This window comes from Oreochromis aureus, linkage group 7 (genome assembly GCF_013358895.1).
Source record: "Oreochromis aureus strain Israel breed Guangdong linkage group 7, ZZ_aureus, whole genome shotgun sequence".
In the NCBI taxonomy this organism is placed as follows: domain Eukaryota; kingdom Metazoa; phylum Chordata; class Actinopteri; order Cichliformes; family Cichlidae; genus Oreochromis; species Oreochromis aureus.
In genome coordinates, this window is record NC_052948.1 from 22,172,714 (window position 1) to 22,189,356 (window position 16,643).

General features: G+C 40.8%; 2 protein-coding genes across 3 annotated transcripts; both read right to left on the reverse strand.

Annotated features, from left to right (window-relative positions):
* Nucleotides 1-1,998: 1,998 nt before the first annotated feature.
* Nucleotides 1,999-6,674, reverse strand: isg20 (interferon stimulated exonuclease gene). Of its 2 annotated transcripts, none has more exons than XM_031731796.2 (4): nucleotides 6,567-6,674; nucleotides 4,272-4,943; nucleotides 3,002-3,202; nucleotides 1,999-2,827 (listed from the first exon to the last, which is right to left on the reverse strand). In XM_031731796.2, the coding sequence occupies exons 2-4, from the start codon at nucleotides 4,911-4,913 to the stop codon at nucleotides 2,627-2,629; spliced, it is 1,044 nt and encodes a 347-aa protein (XP_031587656.1). In that variant the 5' UTR covers nucleotides 4,914-4,943; nucleotides 6,567-6,674; the 3' UTR covers nucleotides 1,999-2,626. The 2 variants fall into 2 exon arrangements, with proteins under 2 accessions (XP_031587656.1, XP_031587658.1); XM_031731798.2 differs by lacking the exon at nucleotides 6,567-6,674 and adding an exon at nucleotides 6,013-6,415.
* A 1,052-nt stretch (nucleotides 6,675-7,726) lies between these two features.
* On the reverse strand, nucleotides 7,727-15,675 carry pdia3 (protein disulfide isomerase family A, member 3). The gene is made up of 13 exons (XM_031731800.2): nucleotides 15,351-15,675; nucleotides 14,212-14,290; nucleotides 13,976-14,093; nucleotides 13,378-13,485; nucleotides 13,075-13,204; nucleotides 12,845-12,961; nucleotides 11,671-11,796; nucleotides 11,179-11,358; nucleotides 10,357-10,465; nucleotides 9,219-9,347; nucleotides 8,908-8,987; nucleotides 8,405-8,462; nucleotides 7,727-8,324 (listed from the first exon to the last, which is right to left on the reverse strand). The coding sequence occupies exons 1-13, from the start codon at nucleotides 15,482-15,484 to the stop codon at nucleotides 8,214-8,216; spliced, it is 1,479 nt and encodes a 492-aa protein (XP_031587660.1). The 5' UTR covers nucleotides 15,485-15,675; the 3' UTR covers nucleotides 7,727-8,213.
* Nucleotides 15,676-16,643: the final 968 nt, after the last annotated feature.

The following is a 16,643-nucleotide window of genomic DNA, read 5'->3' on the forward strand; positions in this document are numbered from 1 at the left end:
ATTTAAAAATCAGGGTGATCTCCTTTCAATTGAACTCCGTGCTATCATCATACCAAAACCTAAAGAACTCTTAAAGGCCTTCAGACAAAAGATTTTAATGTCCATGAGTTAGTAAAAAGTATTCTTTACTACTATAAGAAAGATCATTTTATCTTTCAAAACAGCAGGCAGTTTGATTTCCCATCCCAGTAATTTTATCCCTAGGCGCAGATCATCTGATGGAAAACGGTCTCCAAGAACCCCAAAATTTACTCAGGGTACCTGCAGGTAACTATTACAACTGTTGGTCTCAAAGTACATGTGTTCACGATCAGAGACTGCAAAGTTTGAGGTGCATTATAGGTGTGCCGAGCAAAAACCTTTCTTGTACCAAAACACACTTTTCCACTAAACATACTGTACGTGCAAAGAACACACATTTTGGAAAATAATGTGCTGTAGAAATAGTAATGCATGGCAGTGGAAACGTTGTGTCTCTAGTTGTTTCAGTGGCTCTCGAAATAGTGTTTAAAGGTCATGGGAGGCCATCTGTGCTCACTCTGAAGCTGTCTTGGAACAGGATAATGAACTCAAGTGCACTCGAAACATCATCCAGGGAAGTGAATTTTATATAGAAGAGTGGTTACTAATCTGAGGAAGTTGATGCAGAAATTGCTGGCCAGTTTTGTATAACTCTGTGATTGTATTTTCTTGCGATGTTTAGTATATTGCCTTCATCTGTAGGTAACATTTCAAAAACGTTCATATGTTTGATCATCCTCTGAATGTTGTTTTTAGTTTTCACATGAAATGCTCAGGAAATCTTATTGCTATAACTGAAAGATGACCAAGAGCAAAAAATAAAAAAAGCAAAAACTGTCAGACATGTTTTCTATATTGGGTATGTCACACGTATCAAATAAAGGAAGCAGCTAAGATAATGAATAAGGTTCAAAATATACACCATTTTCATGCATATCTGCACACACAAGCCCCCAGATCTGCGTGTAGACATGTGCAGCCACAGATCTTAAACTTTACACACTCCTCTGTGATTTGATTAGTTCTCACGCACACAACTGTGCATGAAACAGCCACTTTTTTCATTTTGCTGGACCAATATCCAAGGTCATCTTTATGCAGCAGTGAAGCATGATCAGAAAAAGTTCTGATTTAATTTCTCTGTTCAAACATGAATAATCTTGTGTTATAGGTAAACAGAATGACCCCGACCGTGTTAACGTCACTGATGATGCTATGACGAAGGCGCAGGCAGCCAACCAACCAGTAATCTGCTAATTCAGGCCTGATCTGCTAAATAAAGCGATTTGTGGAGCAAAATTAGATGGATTGTGCAAACAATGCTATGCTCTGTTCTTCCATTGTTGCCTGAGCTTTAGGGCCAAGTCCAGCCTTTAGACGTGTGTGTGTTAGATTGTTTGAGTACGTACAAAGATGCTTGAGGATTAAAGCATGAGATGTAAAAACATATGTACAGCTCCACCTGCAGCTTACTGCACTAGCCTACATAAAGTAAATCGTGCACATTAGTTAAAAAGAATGTTTCCTTTTGTTTGGCTTATCATCCTTTAAAAACAGCTTTTGCCAAGTTAAATGAGGATACTGGGCCAGGTTATGGAAGGGATTTTGTAACCCATTTGGCCAGGGTGCCATCACATTATTTCACATGCTGATCCTGTATTTATTCCTGACACTTAATAGTAGGTCTGAATGATCCCCAAATTATTTCCCAACACTTAAAGTGAGATTTCATTATGTAATGCTACTGCTGCTAACAGAAACCCACAACCAGAACTGATATGACACAGTGTACTTAGGAAACCAACCTGAAAGAAGAATGTACAGTAAAGGTCTTTCATCATCAGGGAATGACTTTAGCGAGGCTGGAGGTGTCTGCATTGTGAACTTCTAAAATCGTCCTCACAAGCACTAATCATATATATTTTTTTAAAAGTACAGTGAGAAATTCCTAAAGTGAGGCCAAACAATGAGACTTTATTTTTTTTCCCCAAACATGCTGCAGTTTTATTAGGACATTTCACAGCAGCTTACAATGTGAGGTGATCAAAATACTGTCACAACTAACCCAAACCCTGCCAACATCAGTCCACATGACCAATATCAGCTCATAGTAATATTTGTGATTTCCAAGTGTTTCTATCAAGGCAGTAATTAACATTTCAAAAGCAGTCACTTATCTTGTGTTTTCAAGAACAGCTACATTTATGTCATCTTTTCCAATGAATAGCTGAATTTTTCAAGTAAGAGCAGATACTTGTTAGAGAACTGCACACCTCAAACGCAAGAGCACCAACTCTTACCTTATAAATACACTCAAGTCTGGAGCGACTAATTTGATCAACCATTTCTACAGACAACCAAAAATCTTTTGTTAGAAGCTCTGAACATGTTTAACATGTTAAAAGCAATAAGTTAGAAAGTGTTTTTGTTCCACAATTGAAAGTTATTTCTCTCCAAAGTGATTCAGGACACCTTCAATTTAACATCACTTTTCGTTCAGATCGGACTTCCATTAACTCTCTGAACCTGCTCTGATGACTACGAGCATCATCACGCAAAAGGACCCTGCTGAGGTATTGCCCACTGTCCCACCATTACTTTTCTCCTATTGGCCATCAGCAATGATGTCACCCGGCCAGTACTCGTCCTGCATGTAGTGCTTTGATGAGGAGAAGCTTGGCTCGAGTGGAGCGTCGTCATCCCTCAGCTTGTCCTGCATCTCCTGCTCCCACTCCCCCTCCACCAGCTTGTAGAGGTCGAGCGCGGCCTGAGCATCCTCCACTGAACAATGACCTCTCTTCCCAACCTGAGAGAGAAAGAGGATCCATAGGTTTACAACTGCAGTTACACAAGCATATTACTAAATCTAGTATAACTTCACTATAACTTCAGTGAAAAATGCTGTGACCTGAAAGGAACAAGTTTCCAAAACAGCCACTCATCACTTGTTTTAGAGCATCCTCTCATCTCAAACTCTCACCTGTATGCTCCTGTTCAGCAGCTTATTTGCCAGCGTTCTGAGGGAGGGACAGCATTTACTGGGGAAACCGGCCAACCGGCTGAGGAGACGCGTTGTACTCGTGTCCCTGACCATGTGACACGGATGAAGCATGTCCAGTGCCTCAAAGTCATTATAGATGGAGTGGCCCACGACCACTTTGCCTTCAAGTATACTGAAGATCTAAGGGAGAGAGTGAGAATCCATGCAAGGGAACAAGAAGGAAGACATAATTTACTTAACATTTAAATATATATTTTTTCAGACTGTACCAGATTCAAATAAGTTTACTGAGGTAATTCCAGAATTCAGGGGTTAGATTTCTGCTGTCATGTACTTTTGCAACCTGCTTTGCAGATTCAGTCTCTCTTGGCTGTACCTTGAAGTCTTCATACTTGTGTCCTGTGACAGACTAAGGGCTCTAAACTCATCATCATGAAGTCAAGTGACAATGTTTTAAGTGCTCGTGCACTGCAGTAGTGCTGTTGTGGAAGGAAAGCTCGACATTACGCAGTTTGCATTTAACTTTGTTTTCTGTGAAATGCTTTTACATTTTTAAAAATCTGTTTCCTCCTGTTTTGCAGTTCGCACTACGTTCTTCTTCGTTAGTATTGAGCTTAGGTCTTGGCAGACGATATAAGCGGTACTGCCCCGATTAGCTTCCAGTAGTGCATTGCATTTCCACATTTACGCTGTAAATTTTAATAGACAATGTCATTGATTATTGCGACAAAGCCCTGCAGCCCTAATTGGCTTCAACCATGAAAGTATCCTCATGCAGTCAACATGTTAAAATAGACAAATAAAGAGCAAGACCAAGCATGCTTACAGTTTTAACCTGCTACTACACAAAAAAAGGAAGAAAAAAAGAAAAAAGGGATGGCCAAGATTTTTAGTTAATGCACCTATTGTGTTCATTTGAGCATCACCCTATCGCACTGCCAGTGGGGTGACGATAACACCAAGGTTATCGGCTGAGGGATAAAAATTTAAAGTAAGGATTCCACTTTCTTCAAATAAAAACTAAAGTCGGGCACATGATAGAACAAAAGTCTGATATACAGTCCCCCCCCCATAATGACAGTCTCTCCTAAGATGATTAAACTGAAGTTTTTCTTCCTTACCCCCCCCCCCCTTTTTTTTGGATACATATTCACATCCTCAATCCACCAGATTATTCCAGGAGAGCAGTCTCTATTTAGAGCCCAGGTTAAAGCTTTCATCACCGTTGTCTACAAACACTCAGACGTACCTCTTCTCTGGCTTGAACGAAGGGTGTGGCGTTGAGGAGATGATGCCTTCGGATGCCGCTCCAGCGAGTCCTGAAGTCTGTGACAGGCTGACATGGTTTCACGTATTTATCATACAGTACGTTCCCATGATAGTCCAGGATGCTGCAACGGGCCAGCTCGCTACAACGTCCTCCAGGCCCTGTCCCCACCATCTCACAGTCCAACGCCACCACTGTGGTCGGGCAGGAGCTGAAACACGGCGAACTTCGACCGCTGGCTGGAGGACTGGTTTCAGAGGAGAAGCCACTGTCCATCTCCCAGCGGTCTCCAAGGGCCGCGATCACAGAGTGGTGGTTAGCTGTTCCAGACACTGATGCATGTTTGGATAGATCAGTGCTTTCAGAGTTCAAAGTGCTTTGATTTTCCTGGTCCGGAGCGCTCATTTTAGACCTTTTGATCAATACGCTTGTATCAAGTGATTCATGGTGGGCGGCCGTCCTTTTCATCTTCATGTTGGCGATTATCCTCTTTTCCTGATGCCTCTTCCTGGCTCTTGCATTCTCCATGGCGCAGAGCACCATGGCTTTTTTACACAGATACCGATAATTGCTGAGAAGACCTCGTGAGGAGGCTTTTCTCCTGTTTGATGACTCCGCCATCATTGATTCGTGGAACAGTTTTCACAGTCATGTCTGAGGAAATAACACAAAAGTCAGGATAGTGATCACCATTATTTAAAAATGTGGCTCATCATGAACTGCAGATTATTGAGATGACGTGAAAATGATTTTAAATATTGTTAATGAACTATTCCTGTACAATGCACAGTACATGGGGACTGACAAGTTGTTAGCCGGATAGCATATCCTGGATAACCTGAGGAATACACCAGGCACAAATTACCAACCAGATTTCCCCTTGTGGGACAATTAAAGGATTATTCTATTAACAGCATGATTCACATGAGGTTAGTTCCATCCTTTGCTCGGCTTCCCTCTTTATCTGCTTTTTACACAGCATCAATAGAACCAGTGACATGAAGCAGGTCTGGTGGAATCACAAGCACCATCTTGGGAGGAAATGATTGGCTAAGGCAAGACCACACCCAGTGCAATTCCTAATACTAATACAATAACCAGAACTTCAAATTTCATCTGGAATGACCTGAAACTAGAGACTTTGAACATGATGGTTTGAGCATGAGCAGGAGAGTGGATATCTTGGAGAAGATGAAGCTGCAAGGCAGGAGGAAAAGAGAAAGACCAGAGAGTAGATTAATTATGTAGTGAAACAGGACATGCAGAGAAAGGGCTGGGGTGATAAAAGAGGATCCAAGGAATAGGGTGAAATGAAGGGAGATGTGGTGATCCCTAAATGGACCAGATCACATAAGGGATGAATGAATTAATAAATGCAAATGTAAGGCACTTTGCGCACTTGCTTCGCTTTTCAGACCCATAGGCTGTATCGATGTTTTGCAAACAGTCTATGAGGAATTCTTCATGTTTTTAGGATTGGAAAAACACCCAAAGAGGACTGTCCATGCATAGTCGCATTTTGGTACACCTGAAAGTGAATTTTAGCTAATGCGAAAGTAAATCACTTTGGTATAGCCCCGATTTTTACTTCATGCACTATGAAGACTGTAAAGCAAAAAAGTTTGAGACTAACGTATTTGATACCACCTGAACATCGTAATTCTCCAGCCACAATAATCTTGACACGTGGCCATACATACGGGTGCCTTTAAGGGCCACATACCTGACAGTAACACATTACAAACAGTCCATAAGTGCAGAGTTTGACTCTTCTTAGTGGCATAAATGTGATGGCGATGTCAAGTTAAAGTTTAAAAACCTTTTCCTCGCTAGTCTTCATGTTAGTCATGAACTGGATAAATAATGGATCCAGCATACAATTCAGGATTGTATATACAAAACACCCATCATCCAAACATCATCCGCCTGGATGATCAGGATATGGCGAGGCCTTGATAGATTGTAAAAGCTTAAAGTTGTTTACAAAAACGCGCTTGGCACTTTTGAAATCAAACACTAGCCGGCAACATTTCAGAAAAAAAACGAAGCTCATGTACGAAGAATTTGCATGCGACTAAATTCAGCTGGAAATTCCACGTATTTAAACAGTTTGTCTCTCAGTTTGATTATAAAAAAAAAAAAACAAACCCAGCGAGCCGTTAAAAATAAGACAACGCCCCTTGAGATACATTACAGCATAAACGACGTATTTCTGAACGCTGACAAACACAAGAAGGGAAATGAATTGAGAAAAAGAGGAAAAAAATCTTACGTTACCTTCTGAAGCAGCACGTGTAGGGTCTGAACATGCCCGGACAAATCTCCTCTACTCTTTAATCCCATTGGCTCAATCTCTTCTTCTTTAGTTTTCTCAGACAAACTCACCTGTGGAGTCGCCGCCTATTGGTTGGGTGCGTACCCAATGAAATTCCCATTTAAAACCAGCATTATGCTTTGTCCAATAATGTCTTTGTCTAATATTAGACTTTGTTTGATGATGTAAAACATGTAAGCGTGACAAATATTTAAAAAAAATAAATACACAAGAAAAGTCTGAGAATCCATCAGTGTCTTCATTTCCTCCAGATACTCTGGGTTTTTGGTATTTGCAGCAACATTATATCAGTTTTTTATGGGACTGTAGTTGCTCTCTGATCTCCTACTGGAGACGATAAAGTGATCTTATCTTGTATATTATACACGGTCCGTAATTCAGACCGCTGCCAAAACCACATGAAAAAAAGACTACAGATTTTAGCATTAGCTACCTGTAATATAGACTAAGGGTTTGGAAATGTCCCATTAACAAAACACCTCCCTTTCTTTGCACTCAGTGGAGAGGTACTAAATCTGAAATAAATCTCATGTGAATCCCACATTATTAACTGTAGGACTATAAATGTCCCCCTTTACAAAATGTGGTGGCATTTTCCCCCTTTGTGATGGAGTTTGGAATCCATCTCAATTTTAGCTTCCATCTAATCAAGGTTAACATCTAGATTTCCAACATGTGAACTGTATCCCCCCCGAAAAAAAAGCTACAGTTCAGTAAATATCAGAAAAATGATGTAGATGCACTGATTATTTGGCTTATATTTATAGTATTTTGTGATAGGGATAACTTTCTCCAGCCCAAGGCAGGCTGGTTTAGTGATATTTAAGGTAAATATAACCAAATAACTCAAATTAGGTTTTACATCTTCAAAAAAAAAAAAAAAAAAAAACACAAACAAACAAACAAACAAACAAACAAACAAACAACAAAAAAAAAAAAACCCCACAACACCACAAAAGCCTGCTTAAGTCTCAGTTTCACTACAGATACATCACTTGGTCATTTAGCCACCAAATATTAATTTCCAATTAAAATGATCATCTATGTCTAAGTGTGTGTCAAACAAGCATTTGAGTTGATATAGAAAAGACTTCAGAGTTCATTTTGGTTTTGTGGGCCTTTTTATTTCACAATCCTTCCAAATGTACAAAATCAAAGGCATGTTACAAAAAAAAAAAAAAAAGAAAGAAAAAAAAAAAAAGAAAGAAAATTTCACCATTACCGTGATCCCCTTTGATGACAACAACAAGAAACTAAAGCGACAGATGACAGGCTGTATCAAACCAAAGTGCATCAGCCTGAGGTGTAGTAGACAGACCAGGGGAAATAGAAATCTCATGTTTTAAAAAGTCATCCCATCTTCCCTAAAAATTGGTTTTGAAATATTGGGCAGACCCTGGCCAAAACCTCTCCACCTTCCACAGCATTCCCAGCACAACGAGGACCTAAAGGAAGGGCCACGTCTTTGACTTCAGACCATTCGGTAGTTCACTAAGAGAGGAATATAATTTAGTTCTTTTTCTTCCCCAATCCTCCTGTTGTGGTGGTGGAGGTAGGGAGGGGTGCTGCTGAGTTCCTGTTTGGAGCTTTTATAGCTCTGACTTCTTCTTCTTCTTCTTCTTGGGCTCCTCCTGCATCACCAGCGGGTTTGAGGCCTCCCTCTTCAGGTAGGAGAGGAAGTCGCTCACCTCGCGACCTCCCTGCAGCGAAAGCAGAGGGTTCATCAGCAAAGCACAGATATCACTTAGCTGCTGTGAACGGCACTTTAGCAGACACTCACCTCATATTTCTTTGGGCTCAACTTGCGTCCAGCTGGAGAAAAGTAGATTGTAGGGAATCTAGAACAGAGGTTGAGGACAAAGATTATGATTTCATGTATCAAACTGCACAGGTGCATGCATGTTAACCTGAGTTCCTTCACCTTTCCCAAAGTCAAGCTTCTTACATAGCTCACAGCTAATCATAATCACAGTCTGTAATTACGCTTCAGGATGTCTGCTGATTCATGTGCAATGTTCAGCTTTTTTCCCCCTTTTATCTGTGATGAAGATATGTAGCCCAAGGCAGGCTCTGTTTAACACTTATCACTCGAGGGAATACAGGAACAGTCTCCAAGTTATGTTGAAGGGAACATACTGTATGCTCTGTCACCATGGCAGACACATATGGTCTTTAAATTCACTCTAATGTCACATACAGTGGGGGGCGAACCATAAAGCTTCATTTTAATTAAAATAAAAACAGTCCAGGCCTTATCGTCACATTAAATGACTCAGCACTCACCCGCTGACTTCATATGGAGATGGCACATCATTGGCTGTGGCATCCATCTTGGCAATGACGACGTTGGGATCATCGGCCAGCTTTAGAAACAAACAAGGCAAATTGTTAAGTTTTTGCAAGACAGTTCACTAAACCTTAACATCCACACGTTAGACTAGTCTACAGGCTGGGTGATGCAGGCCAGAAGAAGAGCAAGCTAAACCTGGAGGTCACATGACTTAAAGCCACGTTCTGGATAAGTTAATTAAGAACGTGTTATTGTTTTAATGTGCAAGATCTGAACAAGCAGCAGGTCAGGATCGCTCCCTCACCTTCTCTCCCAGCTCTGTGTATTTGGGCTCCAGGCTTTTGCAGTGCCCACACCACGGAGCGTAGAATTCAATCAGCACGTCTTTGCTGTCATCGTTAACGATGGAGTCGAAGTTCTCAGCCACCACAACCTGAAGAGACATTGCAGGTATTAGAGCCGGTTCTGTACTGCAGCCATTTTTCCACCTGAAGTACCCAGAACTTCCTCCACTCAAAGGCTATTGTCTGTTTCTACTAATGTGCTGATGCATACTCAGTAACCCAGATGAGGTAAGATGATGAAATCATTGCTTCCAAATGAACTGAATGATCTTTCTGGTTTCTGAAAATTTTTGACCTCTGATTCACTACTTTTGTACCCACCAGCATCGCAGTCTCTCACTGATCCATTTAAATTATTCTTTAACCATCTTTCCAATTTGTTCTGCTGTTCCCAATCCAGAGTGCTGGGTTCCACTATTAGGAATAATTTAACTGCCCGATAGCTCCTGCAGTGGACAAACGGCCTTAGGCTTTATCTCTAGTCCTAGGCAACAGTAAAACTTAATCTCCATTAAAGCTGTCAAAACATGAGGCGAGAGTGTGAAGGGAAGGGGGTGGGGGTGTGTGTTGTAGACTGATTATACGAGTTGTGATTATGCGCTGTCACTGAATTAAGCAGAGTATCCAGGATAATTGCACATCCTCACGCTGCATTTATTCATCGTTTGGCATCAGTGTTTGTTTATCAGCTCACTTTTTCCAAGACTGCTGGTCTCAGGAAATACGGTTTCCTGTTCTGAATATGTATGACAGAGGCAATTTACTTATTATAGTATGTTAAGCACAGAGCTTAACCCATCCGCTGTTGAAATCTTTCAAATAAGATGTAGCCTCTAAAAAAGAAAGTTGACTTAAAGGCAGTTCACTTCAGAGACTGGATGAACTAGGCAACTGCACTAAACCTCAGCATGACGATTATTTCTTAAATGAATCAAGCAAAGCTACTCCAGCCGAGGCAGAGAATAAACACTTGCAGCTGTAAATGATTCTAGGCCCCCTTTAGGCTTAATGTATATTTAAAAGCATAAATCATGTCCATGATACACAAAGAAAATGTTTAGTACAAATCTTACAAGTGTCAGGAGAAATTGATCTCACCTTAACAGGTCCATCATTGTTCTCTGGGATGGGTTCTGATTTGAGATAGCGCTTCAGCTTGCCATCAAAGTAGTCCTGCAAGAAACGCTCCAGAGCTTTTCCATCACGACTGTTGAAAGAGATTCAACGAGTCAGTAAAGTCACGATTCTCCTTGAGGTGGAAGTCATTAACTAGGCACCGTTCTTTTAGTAAGTGCCTCATCTACTGATTAGTTTCTTAGGCAACAGAGGTGGCAATCAGACACTACACGATACAAGACCACCACATTTATACATTTTGATATAAGGCAAGTTTTGCAATAAATACTTTTCTCAGCAACAAATTAAAATTTTAATCTTTGTCAATATCCATTTTATCCAATAAGGTCAATTTCTTACTTCAGATATGCTGCAAAATGAGACAGAGCTTAAATGCAGTCCCCAAATACTACTCTCTGTAACTGAATGGGGGTCAAATTGGCAATTACATGCAGTCAGTTTCTGATAATACAACTGTGATAAATCATCGAAGCAAACTGTGTTCAATGTTGGATGCTTTCAGTCGAGCCAATTTAAGCCAAGTCTGCTCAGCTAACATCATCTCAGGATGGTGGTGCATGAGATGAGCGCTCTTGTTCATTATATTCCCAGATTATTCCATTTATTTCATAACATATCAATATTTGGTGTCCAGTTTTTATATAGTGTTGCCACACCATCACGAAGCTATACTGTTTAGAGTTACTCCATGTAGCAAGGGTTCTACTAAATCCAACTAGCAACTTGTGATGTGATGTGTGTGCACTGGTGGGGAATTGTGGTGAAAAGTTGCCCTGGACTTACGAGAACTCCTCGGTCATGGTGTATTTGTCTCCTTTGGCGGTGCGGATGGCCACCACAGGCAGTTCGCCACTGGGATTCAGGCCAAACTCAGACAACTCGTGGCTGAACATGTTCTTGTTAGCTACAGCAAAGTTCAGCTTCTTGCCCTGATCCAGGAAGCCCTTTGCCACCTTCATCACCCTGAAAAATGTCAAGATGGTTTTAATCATGCTGCCAAAAACAAAGATAATACTGTGGAGGATTAAATTAAGGCATTAAAAAAAAAAAAGAAAAGAGATCTGGTCTCATTTTCGTTTCTTAGCATGTGGCTAACTGCCAAAAGGGAGGTGCATGGTGTTGTACTAAACAGAAAACAAAACTTATGATATTCAAGATCAATCTAAGAGTGAGCCATCTCTGCACAGTGCAGATTTAAAGTTGGCAGGGAAACTGCAGCTTCAAAAACAGAAAATCCCACAAACCTAAATGAGCTTCTCCCCCCCAAACACGTACCTGTTCCTCCAATAGTTGGAGCCTTTAGGGTTTTTCTCGTAGTCAACATCATAATAAGCCACCATGAGGTCCTTCCCTTTCAGCTGGTCCTTGTTGTTGTCATTCATGTGGGGACAGAATCCAAAGCTGAGGAACACACAGACACACAATCAAATTAGAGCTTAGAGTTTAGCCTCTAAATATGTGATGCTGAAGCAAAATTAAATAGCAAATAAATAGGAGTATCCTGCATTGTGTGCACATGGGCTTGGGTTGAAAAAAAAAAAAAAAAAAAAAAAAAAAAAGACAACATGTGTAGACTGGTTAGCAGGAGCACTTGTAAACCACGCGGAGGAGATAAGCAAACAACTGCTCTCTGTAGGTGCGTCAAATGTCAAAGTTATTACTCAAAATAAAAACCCATATCAAGTCCCTATTATCTGTTACGCTGTTGCAGTGGTGGAGGCGCATATCTGAACACCAGCTTGCGCTAAACCACTTTCAGGTGCATTCTCTTTTCTTCTCTCTGAATGTCAGTTGAAGTGGATACCCTTAAATCTTTCTCAGGTTTCTGCAGCTACACCCATCTGTAGTTCAAACTCTCTGCAAGGAGAGCCAATCACAAAAAAGCTTGCTTAAAGGGAGACCAACTGAATCTGCTCGTGTCAGACAGAACTGAAATAAAGGGAGCTCTAGATCCCCAGATAGGATAATTAAGGGCTACTTTGAAAAATACGTTGGGGGGGCAATAAAACAAATCTGCCTGGATCAACTGCATGTACTTTATAAAGTGGGTTGAGGTCAAACTCACTCTGCATAAAAACAAGATCTCAAACAGCAGGGTTTCCATCTTAGCTGATTCCCTTCAAGACTGATTAAACAACGGGTCACAAAGAATTGAAAATTCAATAATTGAAGATTCAATTATCTACTAGTGTTATTACACTTTGAGACCAATTTACTATGAAGTAATATTTATTCAGTGCCAAACTCTTTGCTACTGCCAGAACTAAACTGTGTCCCGAGAAGACAATTACCTACCAAACAAGATCCTGTTGGCACTGGGCCCAAACTTGTAAATATGTACCTTTGCTATGAAAATTGACTCTGCATTTAATCCTAAACAGATCAACTATTTATAGACTGATCATTTTGATGCCTCTACAAAGCGTCTCTTCTAAACAGCAGGACTCACATGTTATCCTGGATGAATCTCTTGATTTTGTTGCTGGTGTATTTATCGTCACTGAATTTGACCGAGCTGTCTTCAAACTTGTTGTTGAGTTGGGGTGGACGGAACAAAATGACTCCCCTGTAAGCCGAGAAAGAAATATTTCACTAACAGCAGATACAAAGGTGAGATCAAATGTGCAATAGTGTTATTTTTAAATGGTTTGTGAGAGACGTCTAAAGAGATCTACTCACTCTCCCTCAATGTCATGGCTTTTGAGGAGAGCCTCAGAGTTTGTGTGGGCGAAGCGGTAGTTGTCCCTCAAGGCGCTCGCTGCCTTCAGGAACTCAGCCTGTTCTGTGCTCTTGTCATCAGCAAAGAATCCTGGGAAGGAAAGGTCAGTCAGATCAGGATTCAATATCAGCAGCAAAAAGCGGGAATAGTGTCTGAACAAAAAGTGAGTAACATAAAATACCCTAAACTTTAAATTATGAAGAATGTTACTAGTGAAGAGCTTAAAAAGACCTTTAGACTGGTTTCCTCAACTAGATGCTTACCGACAACACTTGCATCTTGATCTGCAAGAAACTTTTCTAGGTCTGCGTTATCCTTGAGCACCACAGAAGCTGGACCAGCCTGCTTCTTCAGGAAGCTGACAATCCCATCTGCAAAGAGAAGTAGTGAGGTGAGAAGGATGCAAAAAGACAGCGAAGAGCCACAGGATCATTCACCTGCTCATTTCTGCCATTTGTACACTGAATTAAGATGCAAACATAAGAAACTGAATGAGTGGGTGATGTGGCAAAGAGATCAATTCACATCTCTTGTGGTAGCAAACTTGCTGGTTTTATCTCGACAGTTCAGCTTAACACAGTATGAACGTTATACTCTTTTGTATACGAGGTTCCGTTTGTATGAATTTTATGTTGAAAATTCAGTCACTGTTAGCCATCTCTTGTTTCTTTACCTTTAAGACTGGTTAGGCTGCTGTTGTGGAAAACTCTGTATCCTTTAGTTACCTCTCCACATAGCCCTCATCCCACTAAGGATATCATTTTAACATAATATAAAGAATTCCTCCAAAAGGCAGATTGAATGCCAAGTTAAACACTTAACTCTCAGATCTTCCAGTGCTAAAAGACATGAGGGCAATACCTGCATTTCTGGGACCATCATAGGGACCAGATTCATCACCATCCCTGAAGATCTTGAGGGTTGGGTAGCCACTGACGCCATATTTGCTGCATGTGTTGCTGTTGGCAGTGCAGTCAACCTAAGTGGAAAAGCAAATTATTCTCACTTTTCGATGAGACACACACAGCACTGCAATTCAGAGTGCAGAGAAGCCACACTGAAGTGGACAAAGTGAAGTGATCAGTGTTGTGCAGTACCTTGGCCAGTGCGACGATGCCTTTCAAACGTGTGGCTGCTGCCTCGTACTCAGGTGCCAACCGTTTACAATGGCCACACCTAAAGTCAGATGATATGGATTAGTCAAACAGGCAAAAAACAAAAAACTTTAGGGCCTAGCCAGATGAAGACCCGAAGGTAGACCTAGTGGAATCTGATGATGCAACTTAACTATGTTTGAACAAATGGAAACAGGTTTAAGTACAAGCAAAAACATGAAAAATGTACTGAAGATTTAATTAGCCACATATTGTTACAGCTGTGCTTTATGTTTTCTCAGGTGCCTATATAAAGTTGTCCTTAATATACGACAGACCATTATTATAATATTGCTTGCGTTTTCTGTAGGTCGAAAACCCGAAGGTTTAAATTATATTGAGAAAATAAAACCAAGACTAAATATTAAATCTTCATTAAAATTTTTGAATATTTACCTTTTTCAAACCATTAAAGAGTTTAGGTACTAGACAGCACAAAATTTACTCGTTAGTGCTTTATTATAAGGAATACTGTACATTTTTATTTTATTCAAGTTTGGCACAAGGGTACACGTCATATTTCCTCTGGGCCAATCCTAGGTGGACACCAAAACTTTCCTGGCCAATCAGAAGGTTACAACAATGAACGGACACACCCCCCAACTTCCTCATAGCCTCATTCGCACATAATCTCTTCTTTTTTTCCCTTTTTTTTTTTAAACGGAAACTAAGCGGAGATAAAAATACGCTTAGTTAGTCACTGTTTAAGGTAGCATTTTCAGTGTGCCATTAAACTGCAGCACCTCTTAAAATGCGACGTAAAATAAAACGCCAAACACATAGCGAATTAGCTTGTGCCTTTCGACTAATAGCTAACATGCTAATGCCTGGTCCTCAGCCAAGAAGCGAGCGAATTTGACAGTTCTGCCTCCATTAAAGTTAGCAACAAACAGCGTTGCAGTTTGCACAATTAATTGCACGTTTCCGACAAAAAGAAAAACCCCACTGACATTCACGATGCTGCGAGTTCTGCAAATGGGTACCGCTCAACTGTTAACCGCAAAGCGAGTAAGCTAGCATTCGCGTTTTTCACTTATGCAAATTTCTCTGATACTTCAGAGAAAACATGTGACAAGACTCACCAAGGGGCAAAGAACTCCACGAGAATGAGCTCATGGTCTCCGATCCTGCTTTCGAAATCGTCATCCGTGTACTCAAGCACATCACTGGCTCGAGAGAACCCGGCGAGAGCGGCCAAAAAGATGAGTCTCAACATCGCACACGGCGCTTACTGAGTCCTTTAGTTACACAGAACGGTTTTAGGATGCAGATGGGGTCCGTAGAAGCGCCCCTCTTCAGCTGTGCTGCAAGGGGAAAGCCAAGGCTGCGAGCTCCTCAGACAGGGCCAAGTGCAGACTGGTCGATAGAGAAAGAGAAAGGAATGGAGGCGGTGTAGCCCTTCACACAGGCTGCGAAAACTCTCATAACCACAGTGTGGCAGCCTCCCATTGGTTCATTTACACAGTCACTCTGCCTCGATTATCCAATCAGAAGGAGGCAAATAAGGCCTCATCGTCTCCAATCAGGAATGGGCAAATCATGGCTTTTTAATGTCAACACAGCGACCTGTCCAGGATGTACCCTGCCTCTTGCTCTATGACAGTTGGGACAGGCTTCAGTCTCCCGTGCCCCCGAACTAGTTAAGGCAGGGGTGTTAAACACAAGGCCCGGGGCCAGAATCGACCCGGCGAAGACCCTAACCCATTGGATGGCTGTGGAAAATGAGAGAGGAGGGATAGATTTTGGACTTCTGTGTTTTCATAGGTTTTACAGCGTTTCGTATTGATTAAGACCGCCACCATTGTCATCCATACTACACCAATTTAGTAGTAGTAATAAATAAACAATAACAATTAAATACAGTTTTGTTTTTGTTTTGTTTTGTTTTGTTTTTTTAATCTATCTACTATAGAAATGTCAGGGTATTTTTTTAAGAATGGGTTCACAAGGGGACATTTTCTGGGAAGTGATCTATCAGAACTTATTCTGTAATTTTACAGATTTCTTGCATTTACTGCAACAGCATTTCTTTATCGTGTAGAAAAACTGAGATGTACTGTTGTATTTGCATTTCTTTTTATATTAAATAGGATTAAATGTGCATTTAAACAAATTTACACTAACAGAACGTGTCACTTAAGATCAAAGTAACCTGTAAGGGACCAACAATGCAAAATGAGTTTGTTCATCCCTGGGATAAGAGGAAGAAAATGGATGGACGGAAGGATACATAGAAGGATAGATGCCATTTATCCTTGACTCTCACACTCCATTACATTCCACCGCTACTATCTTTCTACAAGAAAAGACTAATACTAGCACTGACTTGCAACCCTGTTACTGTAAATACAAAACAAACATTACAGACATGCTAA

What these genes read in the sequence shown, in the direction of transcription:
- pdia3 (XM_031731800.2), bottom strand. Translation starts at nt 15,484, where the DNA reads ATGTTGAGACTCATCTTTTTGGCCGCTCTCGCCGGGTTCTCTCGAGCC. An exon ending in TGATGGTCCCAGAAATGCAG is followed by an intron (nt 13,486 to 13,975) that starts GTATTGCCCTCA and finishes TTCTCTTTGCAG; the next exon opens with ATGGGATTGTCAGCTTCCTG. An exon ending in ACAATGATGGACCTGTTAAG is followed by an intron (nt 9,348 to 10,356) that starts GTGAGATCAATT and finishes ATGTCTCTTCAG; the next exon opens with GTTGTGGTGGCTGAGAACTT.
- isg20 (XM_031731796.2), bottom strand. Translation starts at nt 4,913, where the DNA reads ATGATGGCGGAGTCATCAAACAGGAGAAAAGCCTCCTCACGAGGTCTT. An exon ending in TCGTTCAAGCCAGAGAAGAG is followed by an intron (nt 3,203 to 4,271) that starts GTACGTCTGAGT and finishes TCTCTCCCTTAG; the next exon opens with ATCTTCAGTATACTTGAAGG. An exon ending in TGCTGAACAGGAGCATACAG is followed by an intron (nt 2,828 to 3,001) that starts GTGAGAGTTTGA and finishes TTTCTCTCTCAG; the next exon opens with GTTGGGAAGAGAGGTCATTG.